At 46.2% G+C, this 21,379-nt stretch overlaps 1 protein-coding gene across 1 annotated transcript in view; it reads right to left on the bottom strand.

Moving 5' to 3' along the window:
- ENTR1 (endosome associated trafficking regulator 1) overlaps positions 1-21,379 on the bottom strand; it is a 261,223-nt gene that overhangs the window by 220,948 nt on the left and 18,896 nt on the right. Inside the window, exon 2 of the mRNA XM_086921025.1 lies at positions 4,085-4,200. Coding sequence (XP_086777151.1) covers positions 4,085-4,200 — 116 coding nt within the window. The remainder of the gene's footprint in view (positions 1-4,084; positions 4,201-21,379) is intronic.

A 21,379-nucleotide genomic window follows, 5' to 3' on the forward strand; every position in this document is an offset into this window, starting at 1 on the left:
AGGTGCATTAGCAGTGCCTTTGACAATTCTGGTGAACTGCCCAGAACTCTAAATCGCTCATTGGCTGTGTAGTACTCAGGTGACTCTGTAGTTTGTAAACCCTGCCTGTGCCAGGCTCAGGCTGGTCTTGGGTGGCGAATGACCAAAAGAGAGTCATTTGAAGCCCAGACAGTGATCTGCACCTGGATGGTGACAGCCAGTGTTGGCCTGGATAGCCCCTGTTGTTGTTGCTACTTACATTTTGGATGTGACGAGGGAAGGCTGAAGGAAGGCAGAATGGTGCAGAAGTAGATTGAAGCTGGGATAGTTTTGTGTGAAGAGCATCTGTGATTTTCAGATCACAGTCACAGGGTCTCTGGAACAGAAGACTGGGGTGGTGAGAAACAGTCCACCCATGGGCAGCTGTGCAGCACCTATCGACCACTTTAATTTCTGTGGCATAGGCTGGCTCAGAAAATTAGATAGTAGGCATGGCTAGAGCTTGTCTGTATGTGGTATGTCAGCTATCTTTAAGTATGTGAAGGGGTGCATCATCAGGAAAGGTGTTTGGCGAGGAACGTTTCCCTTCTCGTAATATTATGCAGTCAAGCCTGCTAAGCCAGTCTGGTCATCATTGGATGCAGAGAGAAGAGGGATGCAGAGAGAAGAGGGATGCAGTGCAGCAGGAATGACCTATGGGCATTCATGTGTGCTGACAACAACAGTCAGAGTAGCACATACTGCAGTGGTGGCTGTGTTCCTGCTAGACCGAGTGGTGCGTTTGTGCATGTGAGTGGTGTGCCTGTGGGAGTGCAGGTTGAGTGGTGTGCCTGTGGGAGTGCAGGTTGAGTGGTGTGCCTGTGGGAGTGCAGGTTGAGTGGTGTGCCAGTGGGAAACAGGGTAAGCAGTGTGCCAGTGAGTACACGGTGTATGACACACCAAGGTGAATGATGGGGTAAGCAGTGTGCCTTTGTTGTTACAGGAGTGTGTCTCTATAGGAGCAGAATGAAAGCTGTGCAGGGTGAGCAGTGTGCATATCTATAGCAGCGGTGGGTCTGTATGCATGCAAGATAAGATAAGAGTTCTGAGCGGTGTGTGAATGCGGGGTGGAACATTGTAGGAGTACAGGGTGAGCACCGTTTAAGTGAAGGATAGGTCTGTATGAGCACAAGATGAGAAGTGTGTGAGGGGGTGTCTGTGGGAGTGCATGGTGAGTGATGTAGAAATGAGAGTATAGTTCCATGTGAGTACTGTGTGGGTGCAGGATGATGGGTGGAACGTCTAGAGGATTATGAGCAGTGTGCGTGAATGAGTCTGGGGTGGGTCTCTAAGAGGGGAGGGTAAGAATTGGGAGTGTAGGTTGAGCGGTATAGGAATGCAGGAGTGGGTATTTGTGAGTGCAGGCCTGAGTCAGTGTGAATGGAGGGGTGGGTCAGTATGAGTGCAGGGTGAGTGGTATGCCTGGCTGAGTGACATGCCTGTAGGAGTGTAAGATGAGAGTTGAACCCATGTTAGTGCAGGGTGAGTTGTGTGCTAGTCGAGAGTGAATGTACGCCAGGGTGAGTGGCATGGGAGTGCAGAGGTTGGAGAGAGTACATGTGGGAGTGCTGGGGAAGCAGTGTGCATGGGTAAGTGCAGGGTGAAGGATGTGCGTGTAAGTGCTGGGGAGGACTGTGTCTATTTGAGCACAATGCTCAAGTTGTGCATGTAGGAATGCAGGGTAAGCAGTGTGTTTGTGTGTGTGAGTGCACGGGTGATGTGTACGAGTGCAGGGTGAGAGCTGTGCCAATTTGAGTGCAAGGTGAGAAGTGTGTGTGTGTGTGTCTGCAAGTGGTGCGGTGAATGGATGCATGGTGTGAGTGGAGTACCTGTGTAAGTGAAAGGATGCATCTTTAAGAGTGCAGGGTGAGCAGTGTGTGCTGCAGGAGTGGGTCCATAGCAGTATAGAGTATGAGAGGAAGGTGAGCAGTGTGATTGTGAGTGTGGGGTAAGTGGTGTGCCTGTATGAGTGTACAGTGAGAGCTCTGCCTATGTGACTGTAGGATGAGTGATGTGTGAGTGCAGAGCGAGCAATGTGGGAATGCAGAGTCAGTGTGTTGGAGTGTGATGGATGGAGCAGTGTGCCCATGTGACTGCAGGGGGATAGTGTACCTGTATGAGTGGAAGAGGAGGAAAGCACCAGCTTAAGCACAGGGACAGAAGGATTGTGTAAATGCAAGGCGAGCAGTGTACCTTGGTGGAAGTGCAGAGTGACATTTTTTTAATTTTTTTATTTAGAGGCATTTGTAAAGCACCAACAGTCCTCCCCTAAGGTATATCAAGCCAGTATCAGAAGCTACAAATTCAATTAGTATGTTACCAAACATGTGAAAAGAGAGAAACACATATTCAAGAAAAAGGCAAGTTTTTCGTTTTTTTCTGAAACTGAGATGATGGTCTGTGCATTGAATGTCCAAGGGTAACAAATTCCAGTGAAACGCTGCTAAGTGTGTGAAAGAGCGGCGACCCCGGTTCTGACTTTTCTGATCCGAGACGTCTTTGAAGAAATCCAGTGAGCAATGTGATTGTATAAGGGCAGTGGTGGGTCAGGTTGAGTTCGGGTGAGAGTTGTGCCTAAGTGATTGCAGGCTAAATTGAGGCTAACCACAGGGTGAAACGTGTACCCGTCTCAGTGGAGATGTGGGACTATATAAATGCAGGATGAATTGTGCCTGTATGAGTGCATGGTAAGCAGTCTGCACGTGTGATTGCAAGATGAGCAGTGTACCCGTGTGACTGTAGGGTGACCAGTGTACCTTTGAAAGTGTGAGATTGAGGGGTATGTGATGCCCATATGAGGTTGTAGTGTGCCGGAATAATGGCATGGTAAAAAGTGTACCTATGTGAGTGCAGGATGAGGAGCATGCACATATAAGTGCTGGATGATACTTATGCCCATTAGAGTGCAGAGCGAGCCACGTTCCTGTGGAAGTGCAAGAACCTATCTGCATAAGTGATGCCCTAGGGGTGTGCCCGTGTGACTGCATGAGGAACACTGTGCCAATGTGACTGCTGAGTGGGTGGTGTGCCTAGCAGTGCACATGCATATGGACAGGGTCAGTGTTGTACTCATGAGTGAATGGTGAGTGCTGTGCCCATGCGAGCGGTTGGCATTTGTGCGGACAGTAGAAGCAGCATCTGAGTGCAGGGAAAGTGGTCAGCCTGTATGAATACAGGCTGAGTGGTGTGTCAGTGTAAGGGAGCGCAGAGGTGTGCCCAGAGAATGGTGTGCCCTTGTGAATGGAGGATGAGAGAGGTATGCCCCTGTGAGTGCAGAGTTGAATCTATATGCGTGCTAGTTGAGGGGAGTGACCATGTGAGTGCAGATTGAGCAATGTGCTTGATTGAGTGTAGGGTGCGAGAATTGTGCTTGTTTGAGTGCAGAGAAAGCATCATGCATGTGTGAGTAAAGAGTAAGTATTGTGCTTGTATGAGGGCTGGGTGAGTTGAGCACCTGTGTACGTACAGCAGGAGGGGTGTGTTTGCATGAGTGCAGGGTGCGAGGTCGGTGTACTCGTGTGATTGCAGGATGCCTGTGGGATTTGGAGGACGAGCAGTGCAAGGTAGGGGTATGTCCTGTGATTACAGAGTGAACACCACATCTGTGTAAGTGCAGGACGAGACGTATACCCACGTGAACGCAGAAAAAGAGCCACGTCTATTTATTTAGTGAGGAGTGATTACATTAAAACCAGACCTATTGGCCTTGCTAATTTGTGTTCCGTTCTACAGAGCTGCCATCAAGCTGCAATGGATATGGCATGGATCCTGCAACAGGATGGATCAAGGTTCCACATAATTTGCTGTAGATTGTAAATCACCTTTATAAAATCATTTTTTTTTAAACACACCACACACAATCAATCAAATAATTAATCAGGATGTATGCAGCTCTGCAAATCACCCGTGAGGGTCTCAAGGCACTTGAGTTACTAGCTGCTGCGTGGTGATCAGTTCATTCAAACAGCCAGGTCTTGAGTCTTTTCCTAAATTTCCGGAGCGAAAAGGCTCACATCTATTTTTCTGAAAAGAATTTGAAACCTAAAAATAAAAACACATTTCTTACCTGCTTAAAAGCTCGTTTTTTCTTGTTTTCATCCATTGATTTCACAAGTGTATTGCTTTTCACAAAGTGCTTAAAGGAAAATGGATTTGCTTCATCTTGGTCTTGGACAGTTTGATCTAGAACAAAAAAACAGAACCACATGTTGATATTCGCCTCCATTCTCGTCTTCCATTCCCCGACATAATATATATTGTTTTCAGTAAAATACATCACATCAGTAATAAAAGACACAGTCATACTATTTGCTTGGTTTGGAATGCATGTATGAGATAGACCAACAGGGTGACTAGTTCATTAAATAATAAAACAACATGCCTCTCTCTGGTATGATCTAGCCGGAACAAAAACACATACTAAAAAAATACAAATGTTTCCCCTCTTCGGGGAAAAACCACAAATGCGCATATTCCTTTTACAATGCACGTGTTCAAAAAGAGAATGCCTGGTGTCCAGCAGACCACCAAACTTCTGCAGTCTTTTACTTATAAGATGCATCATTGAAAATAAATAAAACATTCGAAAAATATTAATAAAGAACAGTAACACCACAGGGTTGTTGCTTTGGGAAGACAAGTTTTTAGGAGTTGAAGACTTGCCACTGCCCCAACACTATGAGGACGAGGACAGTTTAGATTACGAACCCACAAAACCATCAGCGTATGGTCTGTTCAGCAGTACCGGACATTGCTACCGCCTGTACAGTGCGGACTAAGAGCATCCCAGTAAGTGGAAAGGTCTGCACAGGTGATAGGGGAGGGTGGGTAAACAAGCACTGGCAAAGCTATTATGTCCCACTTTGTGACCCAATTATTTAGCTTTTTGGCAATGTTGTATGGCTTTGGTAAAAAGCAAAATGGTTTTGTAGAAGAAAATTTAAAAAAAGGACATGATGCAACTGCTGCAGCATCATTCAGTATGCAAATGCATGAGGGATGGCATATGTGTGTTCAGGCGTCACCACACATGCACGCGCCTAACAATTGGCGTGGGCAGCTTTTTTTTATTTTTAGGTACTGATCAGGCCTGGGCATAGTTCGCGGAGTTTTGCTACGAGGAACTCCGCGAAGTTACAAAAAAACTCTGCGAAGTTCTGCGAGTAGCGGTGTGCAGTGCGAACTGCAGTTTATGCTGGGATTCCTGCAGCTCTGGTAGAAATTTTACCCGAGCGACAGCTAGCGTTCGTGAACTTACTACTCACGCACTTACCATTCGCGATCGCGAGCGGAGAAAAAAAACTCCGCTGCACATCGCGAAGCGGAGTTTTCTGCACTTCTCGAGCTCCGCGAACTGCAGAAAAGTCTGTAAACTGAGCAGTTCACCGCCCAGGCCTAGAGCAGAAAATAGAGAATAATTTTTACCATGAAAACAGCTACTTGGGCTCAATTTTGAGAAAAGGTCCTCAACATGTTTTCCTCAGAAGCATACCCATGCTTGGTTTCCGTTTGCGTAATTTGCACATAACAGAGCGAATTTGCACAGAATTAAAGATTTGTATATTTTTAGTCATGATTTTAACATGCAATATACGAAGTCATTTTATTCTTTTAATTGGTTTTTAAATTTGAATCAATTCAATCAATGGGAACCTGCTTGAGGGTAATATGAGGATAAAGAGTTTTAATTGGAGGAAAATAATCATAATTTTCTTACATTGTTTATCTCTTATTTGTACATGTTGTATTTTGAATCATATGGACCATGAGTAATTTGTATGCACTGGAATTTTACATGTGAATATGTCGTGCATTTATTCCTGGACCAGGCTGAAGTCTGTTTTTTATGTCCACAGGCTGAGGGGTCAGCTGATTACGCACTTGCACTTTAAAATGATCGGTGAAGTGCCGGACCATGACATGTGATCAGGGGATCGAGGTCCCGAAACGCGTCATGGCGGCGTGTTTGTCTGCACAAGGATGAAATAAAAACACTTTGCAATTTTCCATTTGGGTCCGGTTTCGTTGGTGTTCTAAGCGGCGTTTGGGACATAACGGAGTTATATATATAACAAAGAACTCCCCAAACCACCTCCAATCCAATCGATCGGCGAAGCAAACAAAGGAGACGGACCACTGGATCTGGCCTTAGATGTATTTAATGGCGTAGGTAGGCAACAGCAGCAATGACGCGTTTCGGGCCCGTGAGATATATATATATATATATATATATATATATATGGGATTTTCTTAGAAAAATCTTTGATATAAAATGAGAAACACATTTTGTGTTTATGACTTTGGATGTACAAAGCCTCTATACAAGTATAAGGCATAGAGATGGTTTGAATGCAATCAAGCATTATTTAGGTGGTAGAAGCATTGATTGGTACCAACACACACAGATGCTGCTCCAAATGACCGAGTGGTGTTTGGAGAACAACACCTTTACCTTTAACAAACTGCTCTACAGACAAACACAGGGGACTGCCATGGGTACTTGCTTCGCCCCCAGCTATGCTAATTTGCATATGGGCTGGTGGGAGGAGCAAGTACTCATGAAGACACACACTGTAGAAATGTCACAAAATGTGGCCCATTATAGTCGTTATATTGATGACATTTTTACTATTTGGAAAGGAAGTGAGGAAAGTGCAAGGGAGTTTGCAGAACAACTTAACCAGAATAGCCTGAATCTCAAATTCACCTGTGAAACCAGCAAAAGCAGGATAAATTTCTTAGATCTGGAATTATTTGTGGCAGAAGGAAAAATTCAGACTAATACCTATCGCAAACCCACCTCAGGAAATACCATCCTGCATGCCTCCAGTTTTCATCCCCCAAATTTAATTGAAAGCATGCCCTATGCCGAATGTCTCAGAATGAGAAGAAACTGCAGCACAAACACAAGCTACAGAAATTCTAAGACAAATCAGTTTAGCAGATTGCGGCTTAGAGGCTATCCCGAACACGTATTAAAAACAGCGGAACGAAAATGTGATCTTAAGGATAGAAAGGACTTACTATTCTCCCTTAAAACAGAAACACCAAGGTCAAAACAGAACACAGGGACCCCACGCCTAATCACAGGGTACAATGCCTATCAGAAGCAATTAAGAAACATCATTTATAGACATTGGCCCATAGTCAGAAATGACCCAGTGATAGGGAAGAGTTGCAATAAAATCCCCCAACTCAATTTCAGGAAAACTAAAAGTATGAAGGAAGAACTAGTAGAGAATGCCCCAGTCTTAAAGAAAAAAGAGTCACCATGGGTGAAAACAAAGAATGGCTTCTATAAGTGCACAAAGTGCAAGGCATACCAGTATGGAGTAAATGTCACCAAAGTTGGCGTTCCATATAGGAAGAAACCACTGGAAATACGTGCAAACTACACATGCAAGAGACTTTGCAGTCTACGTCTTGCAATGTAGCTGCAACAAAAGATACGTAGGCAGCACAATTCATCCTGCCCACGTGAGGGTATTACAACATCTAAGGGCTATAACAAATAATGACCCCTCATATCCAGTGGCAAGACATATCAACTCTAAACATGGGGGGACAGCGGAGAACATTAAATACCTCGTTATCGACCATGTGAAGAAAAACATCAGAGGGGGGAATAGACAACTAGCCCTCCGGAGACTTGAGTCACGGTACATCATTCTCCTGGATACTAAGGCCCCGCAGGGATTGAATGCCGATGAAGCACTGAGTGTGCACTTCTAACAAGTAAAATTCAAATAATGTAAAGAGACTTCTGAGCAATCCCAACCCACTCTTTCGCAAGAGAATAGTAAAATTTAGTATCACTTACTTTGACACATGCTGCAAGTAAACATATAAGAATTAAAACATGTTCACAATGTTTTTATTGGTGGTTTCATAATGGTAAGGCCGGTGCAATCATTGCATCAATGTAGAGATATCTAGTATAACAACTGTACATCAGGTAAATTAATCCTGTTGGGTCTAACACTGCATTTTTGATAATCACTCATTTGCCCACATGGGCTATATTAAAGGACATTCCATGATAAGGAGGATCTTTTAAATATCAGAAAATGGGGTTAAACGGGCACTAAACCCTCAAGCCAGTATCCAATTACAGTACAAAACACTAAGAGTATTGCAGTAACAATTGTATAAACCCTACGATTTAAGAGGTATCTATGTACAGAACTGGATAAGAGTATAAATGTGTATATACTTAGTAAAATATTGTTAGCAATGATGATGCACATTTCGCGCTGAGCCATCTTGAATATAAAGGTGGCAGCTACAAACGGTTGTGAATACGTAAATTGGCAGATTCAATTTAAAACACTGTGACAATGCAATTGTAATTGTCTTAAATATGTAGCTCAAGATAAATGTGTTTTACAATTGTTTAGCATATAAGCAATACGATATACAGCGCGTTTGTATAAAACAATGAACAGTTGTAACTTTTCAGTGGCCGCGGAGAACTGGTTGCTATGACTACCAAAGAAGCCGCCACACGAACCAATGAGCACTTGAAATGTTTAAATGCACTCACTTACGAAAAATTCTCTGTTGTGAGCAAGACGGTTGTATCCGTCGCAACGCGTCAATCTATGCACTAAGGAAAATAAACTTGTTTCTGAAACAAGACCCCACGGAGTCAGCGCCTGTTTACTATGCGAAAACAGCAGGATTGGTGAAAATATATATATATATATATATATATATATATATATGCCACACAGGATTCAAACCGAAGGAAGAATCGGAGGTACACAGCGGGGAGCCAGGTAGGTGATTTATTCCTCAAACAGCTTTGGCATGACGCGTTTCGTCATAAATGACTTTCTCAAATGCCTGCCAACATCACAGCTTCGCGCCAGTACACAGCTAATAAACACCCACTTGTTCTACCATTGGTGGTTGTCCCTGGGGGCAGGATTAGAGTCTCGCAGAATACTGTAGCCGCGTCGGCAGACTACAGATCCCAGCATGCACCTCTCACTGCATGCTGGATGAGGCGCTCCTCTCGTGTCACAGTGTCCATCTTTGGGATCCAGGGAAACTTCAAGAACGTGGTGCTGTGTTCTGGCCAGCTGCGTTGCAGAGTCGAAATCACCCGCTGTGTCCCCAGGACGCCTCAACCGCAATTTTCCACATGTGGGCAGGTCTGAAACCTCAGAAACAGTGGCCCTTGGTTCCTCCGTGAAAGTTCACAGACTGCAACTGCAGCGGCACTGTTCAGATGCGGGTGCGGTGTGTTAGAGTGCTCCAGTACCCTGGAAAAGTAACTGCCACAAAGTGCCCTTGTTCACTCTTTCCACTTCGTGAGGCGGGACCCTCCAGCGCGTCTCGGGCCGGCGCGCAAATTATGCCACACAGGATTCAAACCGAAGGAAGAATCGGAGGGACACAGCGGAGAGCCAGGTAGGTGATTTATTCCTCAAACAGCATATATATATATACATATATACACACACTACCTAGCAGGCCTATTTTTTGGCAGCTGAAAAGCGGGACAGGTTTTTCTATCAGGTTCTAGCATCAACCCACATGGGTAAGATAATTTGCTGATATTTGGCGGTTTAACAAAGCAGACTCACTGGAGAGTACCTTGAGTGCACTACAAGTCCCAGCAAGCCACGAGGATGGCAACGCCCACTGGGCAGGGACTTGGAACATAAACTGTGCGCAAGAAACGCAGCTTTTTTATTTTGTGCATTAAAGCCACTGATAATACTCCTGAAACGCGTCTGGCTTTGTGTTACGATGATGCTTAAATTCTGATGGGAACCTGTTTGCAAGGTGTTGGAATAAAATATTGGAGATGAACTACGCAACTGCCGGTTTGGGGCTAACTTTGTTGGAATATATATATATATATATATATATATATATATATATATATATATATCACAAAAGTCCTGACCCTCCAAATCCATGGAGAGAGGTCGCATGCACAGATCACAGCAGGATGACCCCCAAGAAGGTACAAAGGCTGGTTTCTTTAAGAGTTCATCGTAAATTTATTCACCAAATAAAACAGACAAGTGTCCGCCTCAGACGAATTTCGATCGCCTCCGCAATCTTGATCACCTGACACGCTAAGACAATGTGCAATGAATATAGAAGAAGTATATGTGCAAAATAAAGGAGCATTAAGTTAAATTCAATAATTACAATCCATTTGTAAATTTTCCCAAAATATATATTTTTTTAAATATAACAAATTAATTTAATTTGAAAGCAAGCCTAAATAGATTTCCAATGGTGTGCAACGTCAGCAGGTCTGAGACAGTCATGTAACGACAACCTAAGAGTATTTGCAACATGTCCATTGCTAAAATTAAAGGCAAGTGCCTGAATAGCGCGGAGGTGTCCTACTACATTCTGTGACTATGATATAATCAACTATATTGTTAAGCAATATCTGACAACAGACCTGTTACTTAGAATATAAATTTGTAAGAGGCTAGCCAATAAATAAATAAATAAATGAATAAATTGAAAAAAACTGCTCCTAAAAGCCAAGTGTCAAATTGTGCAAAAATCATATGTAAAACCACCACAATAAAAAACATTAAAAGCACCTATAAAAAGATGGGGTTAGTGCAACTGACTGCAATTTGATGTAAACAATGTTGTGATCACATGTATAATACTGGCATGTACCTTACCACATATGAAGTCAAATGTATGTGCAAATTTGCAACGGCCGTAAAAAATTGAGAAACCAACTAGTAATGTACATATTCTGGGTCTTTTTGTAGCGGGCAACAAACGTATTAAAACTATGTGAGGACCACTGTAGACTTAACAACAGTAACCGCATAATACAGTATTGTCTACGACTAGGGTACAGATTTACAGGAAATTGTGAAGGTCTTCACTGGTATTTAAACCATTGGGTATTCTAGTAGAAGTAGAGCGACCGCTGAGTCTGCACTCCAGGCGAGGTCGTCCTAACGCACCGCTGCTCTCTGCCTCGTTGTTCCTGCTTCCTGCACACCAGACGACCCAGCCGCCGCTGAGCCGCCCGCCTCACCGGTTTCCCGCCGCTGCCTCCCTGCGGCCCCGCCCCCCTCCTGCCCATTTGCCGCCCCGCTCCCGCCACCCAGCTGACCCTCCCTCCCGGCTCCTTACTTATGACGCCCCCTAGCACGCGCAGCGGTCACGCGCAGCGGTCGCGCCGATTGTGCGCCAAAGGTAAGCCCGTCTGCGCCTGGACCTCGCCCAGCGCCAGAACCCCTGGCCCCCGCCGATGCAAGACTACCCGACGGACCTACGATGCCGGCACTCTCAACGCACTCAATGCCGGCGGGAACCCTGCCTGCTACCGAGCCACCCCGAGACGCACCCACAGACCCTTCGCCTGCCAATTCACCTGCTACCAGACCTGCACCACCCCCGCCAAGTCGAGCACCAGCAGCAACCACCTGAAGTGCATCCTGCTCAACACCCGCTCCGTCCACAGGCACGCCGTGGAACTCTGGGACCTGCTCGACGCGACAGCACCGGACGTCGCCTTCCTCACTGAAACCTGGATGAACGCCTCCTCAGCGCCCAACATCGCCATAGCCATCCCGGACGGATACAAGATCACCCGGAAGGACCGCGTCAACCAGACGGGAGGAGGCATCGCCATCGTACACAAGAGCACCATCCGCATCTCGACTAACTCCAACGAAACCTTCACCGCCGCCGAACACCTGCACTTCCAGATACACACCGACCCCAAGACCACCCTCAGAGGCACCCTCATCTACAGACCCCCGGGACCACATACACAATTCAGCGAAGACATTGCAGACTTCATCAGCCAGCACGCCCTTCCCTCCGCCGACTACATCCTCCTAGGGGACCTCAACTTCCACCAGGAGAACAACAACGACAGAAACACCACCGCCCTGCTGGACAACCTCGGACTCAAGCAACTGGTGAACACCCCCACCCACTGCGCCGGCCACACGCTTGACCCCGTCTTCTCATCCAGCAAGCACATCTCCTTCAGCCACGCCACCGGACTCCACTGGACCGACCACAGCTGCGTCCACTTCAGCTTCAGAAGAACTACGACCCACCACCGCCCGCAACAGGCTCCCCGCCGGAGCTGGAGCAAAATCAGCACCGAGCAGCTCACAGCCTCCCTCAGCCAGAATACTCCCACCAGCGCAACGGTCCCCAACGAAGAAGCCAGCAACCTCACCAAGTGGCTGACCGCATGCGCCGATGACCTCCCACCACTAAAGAACCCTCCCAGCAGACCCGGCAGCAAGAAAACCCCCTGGTTCACCGACGAACTCAAGGAATCCAAGAAGAACTGCCGCACCCTTGAGAAAGCCTGGCGGCTCAACCAGACCACAGACAACAGGACCGCCCTCAAGCTCGCCACCCGCAAACACCATCAGCTGATCCGCGCCACCAAGAAGTCGACACTCAAAGAGCGACTGGACAACAACGCCAACGACAGCAAGGAACTCTTCAGCATCGTCAAAGAGTTCTCCAACCCCAGCGCCGGAAACAACGACATCACTCCGTCGCAAGACCTCTGCAACTCACTCGCCTCGTTCTTCCACCGCAAGATCGCCGACATACACAACAGCTTTGACGCACAGACCACGCACCCTACCTCCGAACTAACTCCCGCCACCACCACCCTCTGCAACTGGACCCCGATCAGCACCGAAGACACCACCCGCACGATGAACTCCATCCACTCCGGATCACCAACCGACTCCTGCCCACACCACGTCTTCAACAAAGCCGACACCATCATCGCACCCCATCTCAGAGACACCATCAACCCCACCGACCTCAAGAACTATCGTCCCATCTCGCTTCTTCCTTTTCCGGCCAAAGTCATTGAGAAGACCGTCAACAGACAGCTTGCCGCCTTCCTCGAGACGAACGGATCCCTCGACCCCTCGCAGTCCGGGTTTCGGGCCAACCACAGCACTGAGAACGCCCTCATCGCAGCCACCGACGACATCCGAACCCTGATCGACAACTGGGAAACAGCGGCCCTCATCCTCCTGGACCTCTCTGCTGCGTTCGACACTGTCTGCCACCGCACCCTAGTGAAGCGCCTCAGCAACATCGGAATCCGAGAGAAAGCACTGGAGTGGATCATCTCCTTCCTCGCCGGAAGAACCCACAGAGTCTGCATCCCCCCGTTCAGATCAGAGGCCACCGAAGTCATCTGAGGCGTACCACAAGGATCTTCACTCAGTCCAACCATCTTCAACGTCTACATGAGCCCCCTCGCAGCCATCGCACGCCAACACAACCTCAACATCATCTCCTACGCCGACGACACCCAGCTGATCCTCTCCCTCACCAACGACCCCACCACCGCCAGAGCCAACCTACACGAAGGGATGAAAGACGACACCGACTGGATGAGGAACAGCCGCCTTAAACTGAACTCAGACAAGACGGAAGTCCTCATCCTGGGATCATCACCCTCCGCCTGGGACGACTCCTGGTGGCACCGCTCCCAAACCAACGGACGACGCACGCAACCTGGGCTTCATCCTGGACTCCTCCCAGTCGATGACCAGACAAGTCAACGCCGTCTCATCTTCGTGCTTCAACACCCTGCGCATGCTCGGCAAGATCTTCAGATGGATCCCCACTGAAACCAGGAAGACCGTCACCCAGGAACTCGTCACCAGCCGACTGGACTACGGGAACACCCTCTATGCCGGAACCACAGCCAAACTTCAAAAAAGACTTCAACGCATTCAGAACGCCTCCGCACGACTCATCCTGGACATCCCCCGACACAGCCACATCACCGGACACCTGAGAGACCTGCACTGGCTCCCCGTCCGCAAGAGAATCACGTTCAGACTCCTCACCCACGCACACAAGGCTCTCCACGACCTGGGCCCCAAGTACCTCAACGACCGCATGACCTTCTACACGCCCACCCGCCAGCTACGATCGACCAGCCACGCCCTCGCCACCGTACCGCGCATCCGCAGAGCCACCGCCGGAGGAAGATCCTTCTCTTACCTGGCAGCCAAGACTTGGAACTCCCTCCACACCCACCTTCGGCGAACCCAAGACCATCTCTCCTTCAGGAAGCAGCTCAAGACCTGGCTGTTCGAGCAGTAACATACCCCTCTCCCCCAGCGCCTTGAGACCCTCCCGGGTGAGTAGCGCGCTTTACAAATGCCGTGATTGATTGGTTGATTGATAGTATCCTATGATAGAATGAAGACTCTAGTTGACGTAACTTCCTCTCCCGGTTACCACCACGAGTACATGGGGGAACTGCTCCTATCACATAGTACTCAAGGTCACTGACTTTGTTAGAGTGAACAGCTTTAAAATGCCGGGAAACTGGATAGTTGGGATCTGAGTTGATATTCGCACGAAGATGTTGTTATGCGATTAAAAACAGGTAACTTAGTGCTGCCAATGCATTTAAGATGGCATGTGCACTCAAGGACGTACACAGCAAAATCTGTGCGGCATGTTTAATGGCTTTTGATGGAAATTGCAGTGTTGTTCAAGGCTGTGCAGTATTCAGAGACATTTTTCCCAAACTTGCAGGCACGGCAAGATGAACATTTAAAAAAGCCATTTCTAGTTGGCCATGTAGATTTACAGGTCAGCTCCGGACTAGATCTTACCAAGGCGTCCCTCGTACATATGCGCCCCAAACGAAAAAAATTGCCATAAGGAATATTGCGAATCAGATGAGGTGGGTGAGCACTGCTGGCTTGAAGTATGGAAATTTCCAGCAGTGTACTTATGATGTAATTTTGTTTCTAGGTTGTCACCCAAAACAAACTTTCAAAAAATCTACCTTCTGGCAGCTAATACTGGCAGTAATTTGCAGATTGATGGCGTTGTTATTAAGAGTGGTTATAAAAGACAGTGCCTTTTGCTCAGTGCCTTCCCATATGATGAAAATATCATCTATGTACCTGCCATAGTATTTGATGTTTTGATCCCAAACTGATTTGTGTGCCACTTTGAGGACGTGCTCCTCCCACAAACCCACCAATAGGCAGGCGTAGGTGGGAGAAAAACACGCCCCCATTGCGACTCCCCTCAGTTGACGGTACAAAATGTTGTCAAAAAGGAATACATTATTATGCAAGCAGAGATGAATCATTTGGAGAAGCATTTCATTATGGTCATGAAAATTAATGGCACGCGAGTTAAGAAAGTGTTTGACAGCTTCTAAACCCTGTGTGTGGGTAATACTAGTGTGAAGAGACACTATGTCAAGTGTGATCAAAAGATAGGTAGTTCTCCATTCAATAACTTTAATCTTATTTAGGAAGTCTCCTGTGTCTTTGATAAAAGAAGGCAAGGACATCATATGAGGTTGGAGAAAATAATCAACATATTTTGACATGGCCTCTAAAAGATTGTTCCTAGCTGATATTATGGGTCTGCCGGGTATAGGATAAATGCCTTTATGAATTTTCGGAATGAAATACATGACAGCCGTCATGGGAAAATCATTTTTGAGGAAACAAAATTCATTTTTGACAAAAAGGCCCTTTCTTTTCCATAGTGACAACTGACTCGTAACCGTGGTTTTCACCTGATTTAAAAATTCAAGGCCTACCTTATAGTAACAATTGGAATCGGCAAGATGGCGTTGTGCCTCTAAAAGATAGTCACATTTAGGCCACAATACAATGTTTCCCCCTTTATCGGCATTCATCACAACAATATCTTTTTGCTCACGTAATTTTTTAATCAATGACCAATAGCTTCTCATTCCATGTGATTGTTTGCGGCCTTGGGATCGAACCGATACATTAAGTTTCTTTAAATCTTCTACAACCATATCACTGAACACATCTACTGAGTCCTTGGGCATCATAGATTTCAGATTTAGTTTATTGTACAGTTAATAAAAACTCACAATTTTAAAACGTACAATTATATAAAAAGATAAAGCTTAAAAGGAGCGGGTAGGCTCACATATTTAAAAATTTTAAAGTCACAGTTTGGATTAAATACAGTCCTTTGGGGTTAGGGGGACATGGTGCTTGCAGTTGTTTTGGTTTGGCTAGTGCTTCGGGTATGCCCTGTGACTGTTTCTTTTAGTCTGCTGGCCACTATGTAAAGAAATGTTATTCTGCAGTTTAGCTGGGTTTCTGCAGGACTAAAACAAGGCACCACAGCTTGCCTGCAGCTTGTTATTCCCTTCTGATTCATTAGGACCCGAAGCAGAAAACGCCTTATGTCCAAAAGGTTTGTGCAGATGCAAATGATGTGTATGAGGTCCTCTCTCCCAGAAAAACAGAGTCGGCAACGATTTGCTGTGTTTTCCCATTTCCAAGGTGCTAGGTGAAGCGTTATAGGTATGTTGCCGAGGCGCATGTTGAGAAACTTGTTTTTTGTTTTCTGTGTGAGGCCCGTTAAGTACTGCTGTGGTTCGAGAGCTGTGTAGCCTTTCAACACCACCCATCCATGCGCTCTCTTGGCTAGGGTGGCTTTGTCCTCAATAGATGAGACCATCTTGGTGACTTTCGATACCACTTTTTTGAAGGTGCCAGGGTCGGTTGGTGACTCCCATAGGTTTGTTAATCCTAAGGTCTCCAGTGATTCCATTAGGCAATTCCTTGCTGGTGAATTATCTCTAAAGGACAGTTCAGTCCAGAGGTGGGCATTTAAGGATCCATGGTCCGCGTCTCTGATTTTCCGCCAGCTTTTTATGTATACGCCTCTTCTCTCCACCGTTTGTTTCTGCAGTCCGAATTCAAGACAGATTTGAGCGGGCGATGAATAGGTGGGAAGATGGAATATAGCCCTGTATGCTCGACTTATGGTGTTATCTAATGTCGTTGCGTCTTTGCCTCGCATGGATTCGCTGCCGTAAGTGAGCATAGGCTGTAAGCGAGCTCTTATTACCTGTAGGAGAGGGCCCAGTGACCGATCAGGAAGAGATTTCTGCAGTGGCTTTATCGATAGGTGGAATGTCGTGCCCTTCCGACGGATGGCCTCTAGTTCTTGTTTGAAAGAGCCGTTGCAATCTATTATGACGCCTAAGTATTTATAAGAGGCTACCTGCTCTAGCCTCTGTCCGTCCAGAAGCATGTGAATTTCCGTTTTTTGTGGTGATTCATTGTCATGATTTTTGTTTTATTTAAATTGATTGTTAATGAGTTAGTTGTGGAGAATGCGTTGGTTTTGTCCAAAAGATGTTGGAGGCCGATAGGGGACCTGCTGATGATGACTAGATCATCTGCGTAGAGAAGGTTTGACAGTGTGATGTTGCCCAGCCACGGTGCGTGAGATTTGGCTGTCTCCAGCTCACCAGGGAGGTCTGCAAGGAAGAGATTAAACAGCATAGGGGCTAGGACGCAGCCTAGTTTCAGTCCTTTGCTTGTCCCGATTTCTCTTTAGAGGTGCGTACCGGATCCCAGTTTTATCCTGACCCAGGTGTTGGTGTATAGCATTACAAGCTGCTGTAAGAGTGGGTCTGGAATTCCCCATTTGTTCAGTTTCTGCCAGAGTTTGTGCCGGTCTACATGGTCAAATGCGGCGCTATAATCGATAAAGCACAGAAACAGAGAGCTCTTGGTGGCTTTTGCCGCATCTGCCAAGAGAGTTAGCGCCATGATATTTGTCGTGGTGCCCTGGCCGCTACAGAATCCAGTTTGGGTTGCTGGGATGATGTTCTTTGCAGTTGCCCAGGATGTTAAATCCTCCAGGATGAGGCCCGCATAATACTTTGCCTCGGTATCGATTAGGGCTATGAGGCGATAGCTGCTTGGGTCGTTCCTGGCACCCTTTTTATAAATCGGGCTTATTATCGAGCCTCCTCAGGATGTTGATGTTGTTTCCCTTATTTCGTGAAAGACTGGTGCCAAGATGTTGCTCCAAAAGACAGCATCATTTTTATAGAATATTGGCGGGTTCCCATTGGGGCCGGGGGCCCCCTCAAGTTTGCCTTTTGAAATTTGTGTTCTAATCCTGACTGCTGTTTCTAGGTGTGGATTTTCCTCTCTGTTTGCTGTTGGATCGAGAGTTATTGATGGGTTTCTGTCCGCGGTTGGAATGTTGGACAGGGATGATTTCCTTATGTGGAATAGGATCTCTTCGTTGTTAAGTGTGCTGGTCTTATTAAGGCTCTGGTGCGCGCCATCTAGCCAGTCTCCCCCTCTAGACTTGTCCACTTTTGGATCAACTGTATTGAAGTGAGCTGATAGGTAGTTGGCCCAGTCGGATTCTGTTATATTAGAGTTAATGCCTTTGTGGCAAGGCTGTTGGAGGTTGTGGATTGTTTTCCAGAAACTGGAGCTGTTCTTTTGTTTGGAACAGTGAACAATTTTTATCCAGAGATCTTCATTCAGTCCTTGGGCATCATATGATAGAGTGCTGAGGGGGGACGAATGAACTAGCAGCCACCATTCCCGTATTAATTTAATCTGGACCCCTTGATATAGTTTCTAAAACATTATTATCCAGACTCTCTTTAGCCAGTGAGTGTAGAGTTTGCAACCCAGTAAGATCGCAAACTTGTTAGTTGTCATTAGTAGTTTCCTCAGCATGAGTGGCATTAGTGGTTTTGTTCAGTTGGAAAAACTTTCTTAGCTTGATTTTACATATGAATTTGTAAATATCAATGCGTGTCTGTTCATAGGAGAATGTAGACTCCTGACAAAATGATAAACCTAACATTAATAGTTGGTTCTCCGCTTTGGTTAAAGTAGTTTCAGTCAGGTTAATGATAGTGTTGTCATGTGGGTCTATTGATTCCATCTCCGCCTCCCCTTTCCTCTTTTTGATGGATTTGAGCCGTTGTCTGCGCCTCTCTGGTGCTTGCTGCAGTCGTGCTTATTGGATTTTGGGGTTTTCTCGGGCGAAGAGTGGCACACCTGTCCATTGTTAAAAAATTAAGCTCTTCTCCTAATGTGTGCTTAGTTGCTGTTCTATTTTGATTGCTTGCCGGTGGGCCCCTTCCATCATTGGATTCACCGCTAGTGAGAGAGACTGCATCAGAGTCTTCTTGGACAGTGCTAGAACTCGCCCCAACAGTTGCTTCCTGGGGAGTTGATTGACTAGTCAGGGCTTTTCTTTTTACATTGTCTTATTTACGTGAAAATGTAAAGACCCTTCCTGTAACATAGTCATCGCGGTCTCTGGCGAATTTGAAAGCTTTACGAGTTTTGATGGTTTCTTTGTGTTGTTTTAATCTGGCCAAGATATCCTCTCGCCCCTTGGCAATCAAATCCTTTTGGTCACTAGCATTGAGAATACAATTCAATTTGTCTATTTCTTTGATGATTTGGTCTCTATCAATGATTGTATATTTTATAAGAATGTTGACCATATTCATAGACGATTGGAGGTTCTTAGTGGCCCATTCGGAAAGCATGTCTCAATCAATCAATCAATCAGGAGTTTGTTAGAGCGCGACTACTCACCCGTGAGGGTCTCAAGGCGCTAGGGGTGGGGGGGAAGTGGGGGTGCAGGTTCCATTCCATCAAGGAGGGGGGTCAGTCGAAGAGCCAGGTTTTGAGGTTTCTTGCGAAGATGGGGAGCGATGTTGTCTGTCTGAGGTGGAGAGGAAGGGCGTTCCATGCTTTGGCCGCGAGGAAGGAGAAGGAGCGGCCTCCCGATCTGGTTTTTCTGGTGCGAGGGAAAGCTGGGCTGATCGTAGGGTCCTTTGGGGTGCGTGGAATTTGAGTCTGCTGTTCAGGTATGCTGGTCCGGTGCCGTGGAGGGCCTTGTCTGGATGTGTTTTTTCGTAAGAGGGTGCAATCATTACTCTTAAGCCTCGAGGCACTCTGCCCACATCACAATATTTTTCTAATGATTTGATCTCCCACCACTTGCTAAGTTCATTTTTTTGTAGTTTTTCTATTTCCCTTAAAAGATTTCTAATATCATTTGTATTACTGTTAGATGTTTGTTTTTCGACTTCTGTATTTGTGGTAAGCAAGTTGTCAAACAGCGCGTCAGCTGCAGCCTCCCGGTCACGCAGCGCGTCATAGGCTGACATATTGAATGGTGAAGATTTATATGGTACGTAAAAACCTGCTTCCCAAACGGGTTTGTAAGAAAGTCCTGAGGTCAAATCAATCCTCCCACCCGTTCAAATTCTCTTGCAATAGCTATGGGCATTAGTTACTCCTTACCGGTGGCGGATGGTGAAGTCCGGGGTCCTTCGACTTCAAAACGCAGACAAACTCCAGCCAGAAACTCAGAGCAACGGAAGCCCTCTGCTATGGAGTGACGGGGAGCGTGGCAAGCAGGAAACTCCTTCCGAGCGACTGAACAGCGCCACGCCACTTGATAGGGGGAGGGTCTGCGAATCCGGAGTCAGCCGATATCCAGACGTAGTTGTAATCAAACAAAAGTTCTGACCCTCCAAATCCACGGAGGGAGGTCGCAGGCACAGACCACAGCAAGGTACAAGAAGGTACAAAGGCTGGTTTATTTAAGAGTTCACCGTAAATTTATTCACCAAGTAAAACAGACAAGTGTCCGCCTCAGAAGCGTTTCGATCGCCTCCGCAAGCTTGATCACCTGACAGGCTAAGACCGGACCACCATTTTCAATGATGTGTAACGATGTGCAATGAATATAGAAGTATATGTGCAAAACAAAGGAGCATTAAGTTAAATTCAATAATTACAATCCATTTGTAAATTTTTCCAAAATATTTTTTTAACAAAATATAACAAATTAATGTAATTTGAAAGCATATTTCTATATCTATATTTACACCTCTATATCCATCTCTCTCTCTTCTATAATATATATATATATATATATATATATATATATATATATATATATATATATATATATATATATATATATATATATATAATATGCACGGGGAGGTGAGCATGATTACAGTTTACCTCACAGCCCGGTGTGGTTCTATTTTGAGGCTCGGGAGTAGGGGACTGGAGGGAGCCCTTCTATCACTATTAATACGTCCTCACCTGCTGCAACAAGGCCCCTCCCTTGCAGAGCACATTTCAGCAATTATTTTTTAACTACGGATCCAGCTGCCGCACTTACCTGAATAGATGCACGCTGGGAACTGTAGGCTTACATTTGACTGCAGGATCCCTTCGCAGTTGGGTCACCTGATCTCCCACCAATGGGAGCGCTAGAGGAATTACAAAGGAGGGAGAAGGTGATGCTGCAGCAACAGCGGCGTCTGAAGAAGGCTGAACACGCCGAAATGCATTATGCCAAGCTACTCTTGTGAATAAAGGTGTCTCCCGACATGATTTGCGCTGTGTCCTCGTGACTCGCTTTCCAGTGAAGTGGTCTTTCTTTCGATGTTTGTCGCGCTTGCCAGCAGTGCGAAACGAGGACCCGTCCTGCAAGCATCCTGGGCAAAGTCTGGCAAATGTACTGTGTGCATCAAGGGATT

The sequence above is a fragment of the Lissotriton vulgaris genome, chromosome 5 (assembly GCF_964263255.1).
Source record: "Lissotriton vulgaris chromosome 5, aLisVul1.2, whole genome shotgun sequence".
Classification (NCBI taxonomy): domain Eukaryota; kingdom Metazoa; phylum Chordata; class Amphibia; order Caudata; family Salamandridae; genus Lissotriton; species Lissotriton vulgaris.